The sequence below is a fragment of the Physeter macrocephalus genome, chromosome 6, assembly GCF_002837175.3.
Source record: "Physeter macrocephalus isolate SW-GA chromosome 6, ASM283717v5, whole genome shotgun sequence".
In the NCBI taxonomy this organism is placed as follows: domain Eukaryota; kingdom Metazoa; phylum Chordata; class Mammalia; order Artiodactyla; family Physeteridae; genus Physeter; species Physeter macrocephalus.
In genome coordinates, this window is record NC_041219.1 from 44,070,809 (window position 1) to 44,084,767 (window position 13,959).

At 40.5% G+C, this 13,959-nt stretch overlaps 1 protein-coding gene and 1 non-coding gene across 2 annotated transcripts in view; one reads left to right on the forward strand and one right to left on the reverse strand.

The window, feature by feature from the left end:
* DMC1 (DNA meiotic recombinase 1) overlaps positions 1-13,323 on the reverse strand; it is a 42,823-nt gene extending 29,500 nt beyond the window's left edge. The window contains exons 1-6 of the mRNA XM_007111719.3: positions 13,203-13,323; positions 11,454-11,537; positions 10,722-10,766; positions 9,661-9,807; positions 6,433-6,515; positions 870-922 (exon numbers count right to left, since the gene is read on the reverse strand). Coding sequence (XP_007111781.1) covers positions 870-922; positions 6,433-6,515; positions 9,661-9,807; positions 10,722-10,766; positions 11,454-11,504 — 379 coding nt within the window. The 5' untranslated portion in view covers positions 11,505-11,537; positions 13,203-13,323. The remainder of the gene's footprint in view (positions 1-869; positions 923-6,432; positions 6,516-9,660; positions 9,808-10,721; positions 10,767-11,453; positions 11,538-13,202) is intronic.
* On the forward strand, positions 6,825-6,890 carry LOC112065934 (small nucleolar RNA SNORD58). The gene has a single exon (XR_002892328.1). It is a non-coding gene; the product is annotated as a small nucleolar RNA SNORD58 (small nucleolar RNA).
* Positions 13,324-13,959: the final 636 nt, after the last annotated feature.

Here is a 13,959-nt window from a genome sequence, read left to right on the forward strand (position 1 = left end):
CACTGCTCTCTGAGGCACCATAGATGAGCCTAGAGATAATCACAGAAACATCAACACCAACAAAACAAAACAAAACAAAACAAAATACAGGGACTTCCCTGGTGGTCCAGTGGTTAAGACTCCACGCTCCCAATGCAGGAGGCCCGGGTTCCATCCCAGGTCAGGGAACTAGATCCTGCATGCTGCAACTAAGAGCCCACATGCTGCAACTAAAAGATCCCGTGTGCTGCAACTAAGACCTGATGCAGCCAAATAAATAAATAAATAAATAAATATTTTTTGAAAAAAAAAAAAAACAACCAAAAAACAGATTTAGTTCTCTGAGGACTGAAAATACTGGAACTGTCAGGAATAGTACGTAACATAGCTATGCATGAACTTTTTTTTTTTTGACCACACTGTGTGGCCTGTGGGATTCTAGTTCCCCAACCAGGGACCAAACCTGGGCCCGTGGCAGTGAGAGTGCAGAGTCCTAACCACTGGACCTCCAGGGAATTCCTGACTTTTTTTTTAAATAGAGGATATAATAAGGGAAGGGAAATCTATTCTCTATGTTCCTGAAACATGTATTTCTTAGAAATAAGATTGGTCTCATTATACAACTACCCTCTGAAGGTATGAGAGAAAAAAATTCTAATCTCTTCTATAGGAATCAGAGATAAAAAGATGAGAAATGCCAATAAAATTCATCTGTTAATGTTGGAATATATTTTAACTGCAGCCCAGAATGATCTTGCATTATGATAACTGATATTTCATCATAAGTTCCAAAATAGATACAATTTACAGTTGACTACTTAATTATATATATATGGGTGTGTATATATACACATATTTTTCATATAACACAATATTAAGGTTCTACCTACCTCCAAAAGCTTCTGTGATTGCCATGCTTTCAATTCCACCTCCTAGCAACTTACTAGAAATAGAAAGTAAGCTTTAGTAATGGGAACAGAAATAGAGATATCAAGAAAGGAGAAAGTGCTAATATCATTAGTATCATTTCTATCTATCTTTCTATCTGTCCAACATGAACAGGAATTCTTGGCTGAATAAATGGCTTCCCACCTGTTTAGATCACAGGTTATACTGTGTATGGGCAGGGGGATCAACAAAACAATTTATAAGCCCTGTTGTTCTTAACTCCTGTGTACCAATAGGAAATGGGCTATGCAGGGCTTATATTTCAGTAATTCTAAAGAACTGAACTGGAGTGCGAATAAATGATTTTAGTTATTAATTGGGTTTTTCATATTGTGCTGGGACTATGTTTCTAAAAGTCAACTGAATATCCTATTTTTTAAAATGTACTGAAAAACATGAAAAATAGATATTAGGAGAATCCAGTGATTGTCACCATGATTGGCTTATCTCACACAAACCAAATTCTATGAAGAACATGTCAGAATAGAAAATATTCAAAGACGTGACAGGTAACGCTAGCAGATAGAAGAATAACTGACAGATTTTGACAGCATGAACTTAACTGGTAATGCAGTGATTCAGCGCACTTAATACATACTCTTGATATGGAAAGACCTAAAGTTAATTAATCTCATTCATTCATTTAATGCAACGAATAGTAATTATGACAATTGTGCTAAGACCTGGTAAGAGCACTTTTAAAATCTTTGTAGTTATTTATTTATTTATTTATTTATTTTTGGCTGCGTTGGGTCTTTGTTTCTGTGCACCGGCTTTCTCTAGTTGCGGTGAGCGGGGGCTACTCTTCGTTGTGGTGCACGGGCTTCTCATTGCAGTGGCTTCTCTTGTTGCAGAGCATGGGCTCTAGGTGCATCGGCTTCAGTAGTTGCAGCACACGGGCTCAGTAGTTGTGGCTCACAGGCTCTAGAGCACAGGCTCAGTAGTTGTGGCACATGGGCTTAGCTGCTCCGCGGCATATGGGATCTTCCCAGACCAGGGCTCGAACCCGTGTCCCCTGCATTGGCAGGTGGATTCTTAACCACTGCGCCACCAGGGAAGCCCAAAAATCTTTGTAGTTTTTATTAGCATGACTTTTGGGACATGGTCACAGATTAGACAAAGCTTTAAGAGATGGATAATCTAACAGATTTACACTTACGTAGTTTAAGAGAGCAGCTTAAATGTAAATTGAAGTAATGTTGGAAGTTATCCACAGAATTTAGTGAGGGCTATGGACTTTACTGAGAAAAAGAAAAATCTAGATACTGACCCGCATAAATGACATGGTGGCGAGACCACTCCATTTGGTGGGTTGGCCAAAAAGTTCGTTCGGGTTTTCTGCACGATGTTCTGGAAAAACCTTAACGAACTTTTTGTCCAACCCAATACTTAGGGATTCTATAAACCTACCAACTATTAAAGAGAGTTTTCTTGATACTTGGCCCTCCTCATCTTGAGAAAAATCACCCTGAAAGGCTATAGCTCTGGAGAATCTCAGACAAAATTTCTGGTTGATATGCTGAAAAAGTGACCCCAAAATTTAACTGAAAGGGTACCCCAAATTACTTGGGATAGCATAATTGTTCCCTAATGAAACTCAGGAAAATTTACAATTAGGTACAGAAATAGTGTTTTTAAATCTAGGAAGATTTAAAAATGGAGACACAAATCAAACCCACAGATTACTATTTTCATATTAAATTTGGGAATAATATGTGCATATTTGGTACCTGAGAACTTTAAAAATTTAAGAGAATTTGACATTTTTATAATAACACATTAGCCTCTAATTGATTAAATGATATAGACCTGCAGTTTCTAAGTTGATAACTAAGTTTATACACAGTATTTGAACATTTAAGAGTGTCTAAGACTCCCTATACTTATAAGTTTAATTTATTAAATTTATAAGACATTCAGATAATTGGAAAGATTTTAATAATTACACAGGTAAAGTTCTTAGAGGAAATATAATATAATAAATTTATAAATATAATTTAAAATGTTTAAGGGAATTTAGTTAACCATATTAGAAAGGCTCGCTTAAAATTTGCCAAATTTATAAAGACTTGCAGCTTAAGAAAAAATTATATAACATTTAAACAAATAAAATATTAATTAAAAAAAACCTAGCTCCTGAGAAAGCTCACTATGAGAGTAATAATTTCTCTAAGCCGAACGGTTCTTTTTTTTTTTATTTTTAAAATTTTTTTCGGTACGCGGGCCTCTCCCGTTGCGGAGCACAGGCTCCAGACGCGCAGGCTCAGCAGCCATGGCTCACAGGCCCAGCTGCTCTGCGGCATGTGGGACCCTCCCGGACTGGGGCACGAACCTGCGTCCCCTGCATCGGCAGGCGGACTCTCAACCACTGCGCCACCACGGAAGCCCAGCTGAATGGTTCTTAAACCATGATGTAGTAGAGCAACTAGAGAATATCAAGTTGTCATTTGAATCAAGTTTTATTTATTTATTTATTTATTTATTTATTTATTTAGGCTACACTGGGTCTTAGTTGCGGCACGCGGGATCTTTTAGCTGTGGCGTGTGGACTTCTTAGTTGCGGCATGCATGCGGGATCTAGTTCCCTGGCCAGGAATAGAACCTGGACCCCTGCATTAGGAGCATGGAGTTCCACCCACTGAACCACCAGGGAAGTCCCGGGATCAAGTTACCTTGACCAATTTGTCTTGGACCAAAGACTTTTCCTTAGCTGTTACTTGAAAAAAAGTTCTGTGATCTTAAAAATTCGAGGGAATGCTAGGTTAAAGAGGTGTTTTATTTCACTGCAGGAATTCAGACCCTTTAATAAAATGTGTGAATCTCCAAGAGGAGAATATAGTATATTGCACTTCCCTAACTTATTTTATTCACTATTTGTTTATTCATTCAATTAGTCATTCTACAAATATTTATTGAACACCTAGTTTGTGTTAGAGATTGCTCTATGCATTTGGAGTAAAGCAGCGAACAAAAGAGACAAAAATGAAGTGATGACTTCATGGAGCTTCCATTCCAATGAGAGAACAGACAATAAACATAAGTAAAATTTGTGGTATGTCAGTTGTTATTAAATGGTATGGATAAAAATTAGATCCAGAAAGGGGATAAGATGTGCAGAGGATGAAGATGGGGAGTTTTCGAATAAATTTTCAAATAAAGTGATCAGAGAAGGCCTTAGTGAGAAGTGGACATTTTAGCAAAGACCTGAGAAACCTGACAGCAAGTCATGAACATAATGATGAAAGAGTGTTCTGGGCAGAGGGAATGCTACGTGCAAAGGCCCTGAGGTGGGAGTGTATCTGGCATGCTCTAGGAATAGCAAAGAAGTTAGTGTGGTTGGTACATAGTAAACCACAAGATGAATTAAAGATGAGCTTAGATTTGAGATTAGAGAGGATTTTGGCTTTTGCTCTGAGTGAGATGGGGAGTCATTAGGATGTTCTGGGCAGAGGAGTGTTATGATCTGACCTACGTTTTAAAAGGATTATTCTGGCTCCTATGTGAAGAATAAATGGTAGGGGCAAGGTGTAGAGCAGGGAAGTTAGTTAGAAGTTATTATTAATAATGCAGAAGAGATACTGATAGGTGTTTTAGACCAGTGAGGTAACAAAGGAGAAGGTGGTGAGAAGTAATTGAATTCGTATTTCTTCTCCTTCTCTGTACACATATAGACACAAATAGAAAAATATATATATATATATATACACACACACATATATATATAAACTTTCTATTATGGACAATTTCAAACATACAAAAGTAGACAAAAACAGTATAATAATGAACCTTCAGGTACCTATAACTCAGCTTCAAAAATTATCAGCTATGAACTCATGGTCAACTTTTTTTCATATAAATCTCCAACCACTTCCCTCTCTTTTCATATTACTTTAAGCACATCCTAGGCAACATATCATTTCATCCTAAATATTTCAGTAGGTATCTCTACAAGATGAACACTCTTATTTTTAACATAACTGCATTACCATTATCACACCTAACAAATTAGTAATTCCTTAATATCAACTATCTAGTAAGTGTTCAGTTTTCAGTCTCATATGTCTTATTATCCGTGTGTGTTTGAATCAGGATCCAAAATAAGATCCACATATTGGGATTAAGTGACATGTCTTTTAAATCTCTTTTAATCTCTAGGTCTTCTCCCTGATTCCATCTCTTTTTCTTTTTATTACTTATAGTTTATTTGTTGAAGAAACTGGTTGGTTTTTTTTTTTAAATATAAGGATTGTTTTGTTTTTTTAATAAACTTATTTATTTTTATTTATTTATTTTTGGCAGCGCTTGGTCTTCGTAGCTCCGCGGTCTTTCTCTAGCTGCTGCGAGTGGGGGCTACTCATCGCTGCAGTGCGCGGTCTTCTCATTGCGGTGGCTTCTCTTGTTGCGGAGCAGGGGCTCTAGGTGCGCGGGCTTCAGTAGTTGTGGCATGCAGGCTCAGTGGTTGTGGCTCGCGGGCTCTAGAGCACAGGCTCAGTAGTTGTGGCACACGGGCTTAGTTGCTCCGCAGCATGTGGGATCTTCCTGGACCAGGGCACAAACCTGTGTCCCCTGCATTGGCAGGCGGATTCTTAACCACTGCACCACCAGGGAAGCCCGGTTGGTTTGTTCTGACTAAATATATTTGAAGGTAGAGCAGACAGGATTTGTTAATAGATTAGAGTTAGGGTGTGAGAGGGGAAAAGAGGTGCTAAGGATGCCACTAAGGTTTCAGATCTGAGGATCAAAAAGAGCTCAGGATGAGGGAGATTTTAGGAGGAGCAGATCTGGGGCAAAGATCAGAAGTTTGGTTTCAGACCTGTGAAGTCTGAGCTGCCTAGCAGACATTCAAGTGGAGGCATATTTGACTATGAACTCTTTTTTTCTTGCAGTTTTTTTGTGAGGTCAGGGTTTTGAGGAATACTTTGAAGAAATACTGCTTTTGTTCAAATTGATCTTGGCCACTGCTCTGACTTATGAAACAGTAACTCTGCCTACTAAGGTAGAGAAAAAAAACCACATTCTAGTCAACTTGCATTGGGAAGATGATGGCTATGTCTCAGGAATCATAAGATGATAAATAAAAAGGGAAGTTAAAACTGCTGAGGCTGAAGAGCAAAACCAACACTGCATTATTTCTTCTAAAATATTCACTCTAACAACTGATTTTTAAGTAAAACCAAAAGTGAAATGGAATTTCCTTCATCGGTGGAGAAGAAAAGGGAAATGAAAAGTTAAACTACTTTTTAAATGGTTTATAGATTAATATAGGCTGATTTAGAAACTCCTTATATTTTGGGTCTGAATTTCTTGTAAGAAATTTAATCCTGTTTTTACAAGCAGTCTGGAATTTATTTGCTTCAGTTGTCTTTTGAGAAAAAAAAAAAAACTTCTGCAAAATAAGAAGCTATTTCTACTACTTATAGTCAAAATAACAACCTGGATAGAGGAAAAGAAATATAGTATTCCAAAGATTGTGCTTAGTGGTTCTAAAAAATATGAGATACATACTCAAATTCCTGGCTCCCAGTGGTGATATGGAAAACCATCTTCCTCTTCTCACTATACTCAAATGCAGTCAGGAATCCTGGTTCCTACAGAAAGACAAAAGAAAAAGTTCAAAAAGGGTATAAGATGATGGCTTTAATTTCAAATCCCACCAAAAGCTATATACTTGATTACCAGGGTCATCATTTGATATAAGCTACAGTTCATTTGTCTTTGAAGGCAGCACAAGATCATGGTTAAGAACATAGGCTCTTATTTTCAAATAGACAACGAACAAGGACCTACTGTATAACACAGGGAACTCTGCTCAATATTCTGTAATAACCTAAATGGGAAAAGAATTTGAAAAAGAATAGAAAAAAATAGATTAATTAAATTAAATTTTTAAAAAAAGACGGCAATGATGGCATTTCTTAGGACACCTTTGGATTAATCATGAAAACAACAACTCTCTGAGTAGCTGCCGGCAGCGTTTAGTACATATATAAGCTATATGAGTTACTGTAAATATATGTTGACAGAATTATTCTTGCTCACTTCCAGGTGACCTCTAAAAATGGTTCGCTATTCACTTGACCCAGAAAACTCCACAAAATCATGCAAATCAAGAGGTTCAAATCTTCGTGTTCACTTTAAGAACGCTCGTGAAAATGCCCAGGCCATTAAGGGTATGCATATCCGAAAAGCCACCAAGTATCTGAAGGATGTCACTTTAAAGAAGCAATGTGTGCCATTCCGACTTTACAATGGTGGAGCTGGTAGGTGTGCCCAGGCGAAACAGTGGGGCTGGACTCAGGGTTGGTGGTCCAAAAGGAGTGCTAAATTTTTACTGCACATGCTCAAAAATGCAGAGAGTAATGCTGAACTTAAGGGCTTAGATGTAGATTCCCTGGTCATTGAGCACATCCAGGTGAACAAAGCCCCCAAGATGTGGTGCAGGACTTACAGAACTTATGGTCGGATCAACCCATACATGAGCTCTCCCTGCCATATTGAGATGATCCTTATTGAAAAAGAACAGATTGTTCCTAAACCAGAAGAGGAGGTTACACAGAAGAAAAAGATATTCCAGAAGAAACTGAAGAAACAAAAACTATGGTCTGGGGATAAATGCCGCCAAAAAAATAAATGCAAATAAAAGTAAAAAAAAAAAAAAAAAGAGTTTAAATAAAATAAAATTAAAAAAGAAAGAGTTATGGGGAAGGGATGGTGGTAATGGCTGCAACAACAATGTGAATGTATTTAATACCACTGAACTGTATACCTAAAAATGATTAAGATGGTAAATTTTATGTTATGTGTATTTTATCACATTAAAAAAAGAAATAAAAAAAAAAAAGAACACAGGCTCTTGAGCCACCCTACCAAGGTTCAAAATATGTCTCTAATACTTATTAGCTGTGTGATGTCAGGTAAACTACTTAATCTTGCTGTACTTTGGCTTCCTCTTTTGGGTCAAACGGGGATAACAGTGTCTCTTTCATAGGTGAGTTGTAAGGATTAAATGAGATATATTTATGGCATAAAGTAGAATGGTACTTTACTAAGTGATTCAGTTGATTTCATTCAATAGCATCATTTCCCCCAGCTCTAGAAGTTGGAAGGAGCACAGGAATTTCAGTTTTCAATATTCATGATACAATATTTTTCACGTTAGATATACTACATATTGGTTGAATTAATGAGCTACAGCTGATGCAGTTATAACTAGTGAAAATAGGTCCTGATGTGGTCTAATGTATTCCCCTCTTTGTTGTTTTATACTATGACAGTGGTTCTCAAACTTTAGAGAACTTGAAGTGGGGGAAAAGCCCATGCCCAATCCTAATTCCATGAGCCTGGGCCTCTGTGTTCTTTACAAGCCACTCCAGATGATTCTGATACATACCACTGTACTGTGAGGTTAACTGTCTCTCTCTGTCTCTGTCTGTCTCTCCCTCTGTGTCTCAATCGCTCTTCCTTTCAGAATAAATAGCTTTAGTTAAGAAAGGATAAGACTCTTGGTGTATTAGTAGGTACATGAGAAGGAGAGAGGTTCTTTTCTTTGGTAATAGAATTATTTTCCAAAGAAAAGAAGACTAATGCCTAGGAGCTATAAAGTAGCAGTTTCCCAAACCCTGGGTACTGCTCTAGGGCTTCATTAGATACCCTGGCAGTTATGGAACTGACTTGCAGGTATACTGCCCAAGAGTACTCAGAAGGTAAAGCAACTGAGCTGTGTTCAGAGCAGTTCACTTGGGTCCTCTCCAAGCTCAGGACCACACTGCATCACTATCATGCCTCGACTGCCTCTGGGGAAGGAAACCGGATGGCTGTCAGTGAAGAGACTTTCTAGGACTTGGTGGGAATGAGAGCCTCACATACACATGTAGAAATGGAGAAGCCTGCTCTTCTGCAAAGAGGGAGACTTTGTCTTTCTGCATATTCTTATTTCCAGAGCTGGTGCTTCCAGTGGCCCCCAAAAGCTCTACACAAAAGCTTGGGTCAAAGGCATGTGTTTTTGCTTGGAGCCTCTCAGCTGCGTAGGTGTCTTGTGTTCTGTGGGCCCAGCTACAGGTATAGGTTTCACTTAGCTTTAAGCTCAGGTGCCTCAGTGAGCACATTCTTGGTCATATCTATCTTAACTGCACACATGTAGACCCAGCCACTGCTGTCGTTTTCAAATGCAATGCTCTCTTATCAAATGCCTATAGCAGGAGAGAGCAACTTCTTTTTTGCTGAGCACTTCACAACAGCCATAGATACAATGTTTGAGGAGATAAGACAAAAGTAAGGAGGAGGAAGATAAAAAATATGAAAAGGAGGGAATTCCCTGGCAGTCCAGTGGCTAGAACTTGGTGCTCTCACTGCCCAGGGGCCCAGGTTCAATCCCTGGTGCCGGAACTAGGATCCTGCAAGTCATGTGGCATGGCCAAATAAAAAAAAAGAAAAGGAGAAGGAAAGGCAGAGACACAGAAAGGGAAAAAAGTAATATAAAGGGAGACAAAAAGAAAAGTTTTGGTAAAAAATAATTACCTTCATAGTTTTCCAGGTCTCTTAACCCCTGTCTCATTCTTTCAGAAATTAATTGCTTTGAAACCGACATGATGAAAAGTTAACCTGGGGCGTATAATATCTTGTGATCTACAGGAACTCAGAGTTCTCACAATAGTTTCTAGTGTACATAATGAGAAAGGCTACAGAGACTCACAGGGCCCTTCCAAGCTAAAACAAAGAATGGATTTTGCTTACAATAAGCTTGTTGGCTGCCTCTTTAATCTTGTCCACTTTTGCTTCCGAGAGCCCTTTGACATTGCATAGCGCTCTTCTTGTTGTCATTTGTATCCCTTTGATGGTACAGATGCCTACTGACTTCAGTTTCTTAATGTCAGCCACATTCTGTAAATAAAAGAATGGGTGCAGCAGATTGAGAAAATGCCAGCCTGAAAGGCTCCCATACTATGTCATGTGCTTTTGTGTCCATCTACTTCCATCATGATGCCAATTTTATACAAGCGGCCAGGTGGAACCCACCCACCATGTAGCCAAATGTTCTGGAAATATCTGAGTAGAACATACCCAGCATGATGCCAAATGTTCTGGCTGTGCCCTGATTTCCCAAGAATGTTAGTGAGACCATGGCAATGTAACAAGGAATTCAAAAGAAAAGTCTGTTGGTAGGAAAGCTAACAAATTTATCACACGTTCACCCCCTCAGTTCAGCGCCTGCCTTCTACAGAACTTCATTACCAAAATGTTCTTTAAAAATTTTTTTAAGATTTTTTTTCCTTTACCCTTGGAGAATGCAAATAACTACATAACCAAAAGACCAGGATTTTCTCTTGCTCCAATTTTTTACATTCAACTGAAAAAGATTAAATGTGAGAGCTTCAAAGGGTAATGTCAGAGAAGTTTTACTGCCAACTGATTGCTATTGAAATTCATCTAGCTAGTTACTTAAAGTCTTGATTTCTGTCAACGTCATTTAATCACATGACACAGAAGGTGAATTTTCTGTTGAATGAAAACAGTAGATAGCTCTGAATGCCTCCAGCTGGACCAGTGGTTCTCAACTGGGGGCAATTTTGCCCCCTGGGGACACTTGACAATATCTGGAGAAATTTTTGGTTGTCACATCTAGAGAGTTGCTACTGGCATATAGTGAGTGGTTAGGAGTCAGGGATGCTGCTAAACACCCTAAAATGCACAGGACAGTCTCCCACAACAAAGAATTACCCAGTCCCAAATGCCAATAGTCAAGCCCAAGAAACTCTAAAATGGACAATTTCACACAGCGTTGAAAAAATACTTACAATTCCATGTTTTTGTAACAGGTCAATGTCTTGAAACAAAGATTCCTAAAGGACATGGAACAGAAAAAAAGGAGTGTTGATTCTTCATATCCAACGGTTTCACATATTTTAAAGAGTTAATTCGTATTATGAGTCACTCCAAACAAAACACCTCAAATTCCACTTCTCTAGACAGACTGAGGTAGGATCAATAATGCTTTTTCAAACACATTGTTACATATTTTAAAAGAAGTGCCAACACTGAACGCACTGCGAAGCCCAACAGGCACCCGTGATCTTAGTTCCCCGACCAGGGATCGAACCCGAGTCTCCTGTAGTGGACGCACTGAGTCCTAACCACTGGACCACCAGAGAAGTCCCATGGCCTCTCCAAATTTTTAAGACCTTAATCCAAAAGAGTGGAACAGCACAATCTATTTTTAAATATGTTTTCTCAATCTTCTTCCCCACCAGACCGTGTACTCCTTCCTCTGCTATTCGGTACCAGTAAGCATAGGTACCAGTATGGCCATAACAGTTGTTAAATTATTAAAATACTTTCATGCCAGCTGCTAAGCAGCTAATCTTAGCACCCCTTGCCAAACAAGTTGTTACATATTTGTAATATTGCCTCTCTCCAGAACTATGTTTTATTTCTAATCTCAGTTTCTAAAAATAGTAGTTAACAGAGAAGGAACTTCATTTTTGTAGAATGACTGAGTGTCTACATATCTTTCAACATTCTAGCCATACTTCTTCATCTTGGAATCCTGGTTCTTCCAGCACAACTTGATCCTCCTTCATAATGAAAGGTGAGCAGCAGAAAAATAATCAATTCTGGAAAAAAGAAATATTAAGAAGTAGTCATAGATCATATAGTATAGAATCCTTTGCCCATAGACCTTCTTGATTTCATTTCAGATATCAAGGACCAGAAGGACAATTAGAAAAATATTTAGTTTGGAACAACTGGGCTGGCCTATCTTCTTTCTCCAAGCCTGTGGCATTATGTCTTTTGTTGATGTATGTGGGAATGGGGACTTCCTTTCTTTTCTCTTTCCTCAAAACTGGCCACTTTGTATCATCTTTCAATTTCCTATAGCACAATTAATCATGACTAATAATATCTTTTTTGCCTTGGAATGTTATTTAGAAGTAGAATATTAGCATTCCATATTGTTATTAAACTTTCATGTTGGTTAACAACACTCTAAGAACTTTGGCCTTAAGTCAATCTTCCTTGTATTCTCCCTGGCACTTAGAACTTAGTCTATCCTCAAAAAAAAAAAGATATATATTTTTTTCTCATATATGAGGGATGACTTCCTGCTTGGGAATTATGAATGGGCTCTCTTGTAACATATATATTTTTGTTTAATAAAACATTAGATGTATTTTGTTTTATAGTATTTACTAGTTTCATGATGTATTCTTTTTAAGATTTAAAATTATGGCAGATACCCAATATTTAAACATGAAAAAATATTAGGGCCAATAAGCAGATAAAGAGTCTTTGATTTAACACTGTAGCAGTTGTTTTAAGATCTGAGGAATCTACAAGGTATGACTGTGTTCATTAGAAAACGTGGTCCAAGTAACCAGTTTTCTTGGTCTATTCCATCTCTTTGTTTAACACCAAATTCGGGTTGGGGCCCGGCCCATTAGGGGAACAAACTGCTAAGGTAGAGGTATGGTCGCTACCACCTAGTACCTCTGAACAGCAAAGTATTTGAGGCAAACGAGGACAGTGGAGATGGAATCTTCTGCAGTACGGTCCCTCATTCAGATAGCTAATCATATGTATGATAACCCCAAATTCCACAGTGACTGTCCTTTCTTTTCTCCCTGATAAACAAAAAGATTGTTCTCCATCTATCTCAAATAGCAATTGACGGGGTGAACAGCTGAATCCAAGGTAGGGCTCCCGGACACCTCGGCTTAAGGCACCAGAAGCTGTCCCTCATCGTGGGGAGCGCGGTCCAGCTCACCCTCACCGCCTCCCCCTGCCACCAGCCGTTTTCCTGACACCTGACTCCCTCATAAGAAGGCCAAGGAGGCCTCTTCAAAACTTGGGTCCGACGTGGTTTAAAATAAGGATGCTGGGGCTTCCCTGGTGGCGCAGTGGCTGAGGGTCCGCCTGCCGATGCAGGGGACACGGGTTCGTGCCCGGGTCCGGGAAGATCCCACGTGCCGCGGAGCGGCTGGGCCCGTGAGCCATGGCCGCTGAGCCTGCGCGTCCGGAGCCTGTGCTCCGCAACCGGAGAGGCCACAGCAGTGAGAGGCCCGCGTACCGCAAAACAAACAAACAAATAAAATAAGGATGCTGGAAATCCCTCGAGAGCACTGAGATTCCCTCCGGGGGCTGGGTTGGGGGCGGGACGCACGAAGCCACCAGCCCAGGGCCCAGCAACGACAACCGAGTATGACCAAAGAAAGGAAGCCCAGAGTTTCCCCTCAGATTCTTCACCCGCCTTCCCTTTTTGCCACAAACTCCACTCGTACCCACAGTCTCCCGGGGGTTTTCAAGGTATCTGAATCCCTTCCGCCCCCCGCCCGGGCCTTCCAGTCCTCAGGGATTCTGCCTCGGAACCAGAACGCGGAGACTGGCGTCCCGTCGCTGAGAGGTTTGGCGCCAAACGACTAGTTCGGCCGTGCGGCTGGCGTGAGGCGGGACCCGGACGGAGGGGCGGGCCCACCGTGGGCGGAGCGAAGAGCGAGGGGCGGAACCCGGGGCGGGGCAGAGGACGAAGGGGCGGGGTGGCGGGAGTGCCCGGAGCAACTTGGAGCAGCTAAAGGAGCCTCTGAGGGTGGCGCGCTGGGGTGAGGGGGGGCGCTGAGGTGGAGGGAGTGTGCTGAGGAGAGGGACTGTGGTCGGAGGGGAAGCTGGGGCATCTCTTGAGCGGAGAGAGATGCTGAGGTCAGGGAGAGGACTGAGGTGGGGGCACTGAGGAGACGCATCGAATTAGCGGGTACTGAGGTGGGCGCTGAGGTGAAGACAGGCTGCTGTGAGAAAGAAGGCCCTTAGGTGGGGCGTGTTCTGATATGAAGAGAGGCCGCTAGAAAGGGGTCAGGAGGTGGAAGACCATGAGGCGGGGGAGGGGTGCTGAGCGGAGGTGGCTGACGTGGTGACAGGTGACATGCAGAATGCTTATCTTAATCAGGATCCTCGGGTTAGGAGGTCGAATATGGGGGTCTTCCCCCACCCCCCCCGCTCAAGGCTTTTCTTTTCACTCCAAGTTTTTCATATCTGGCTTCACAG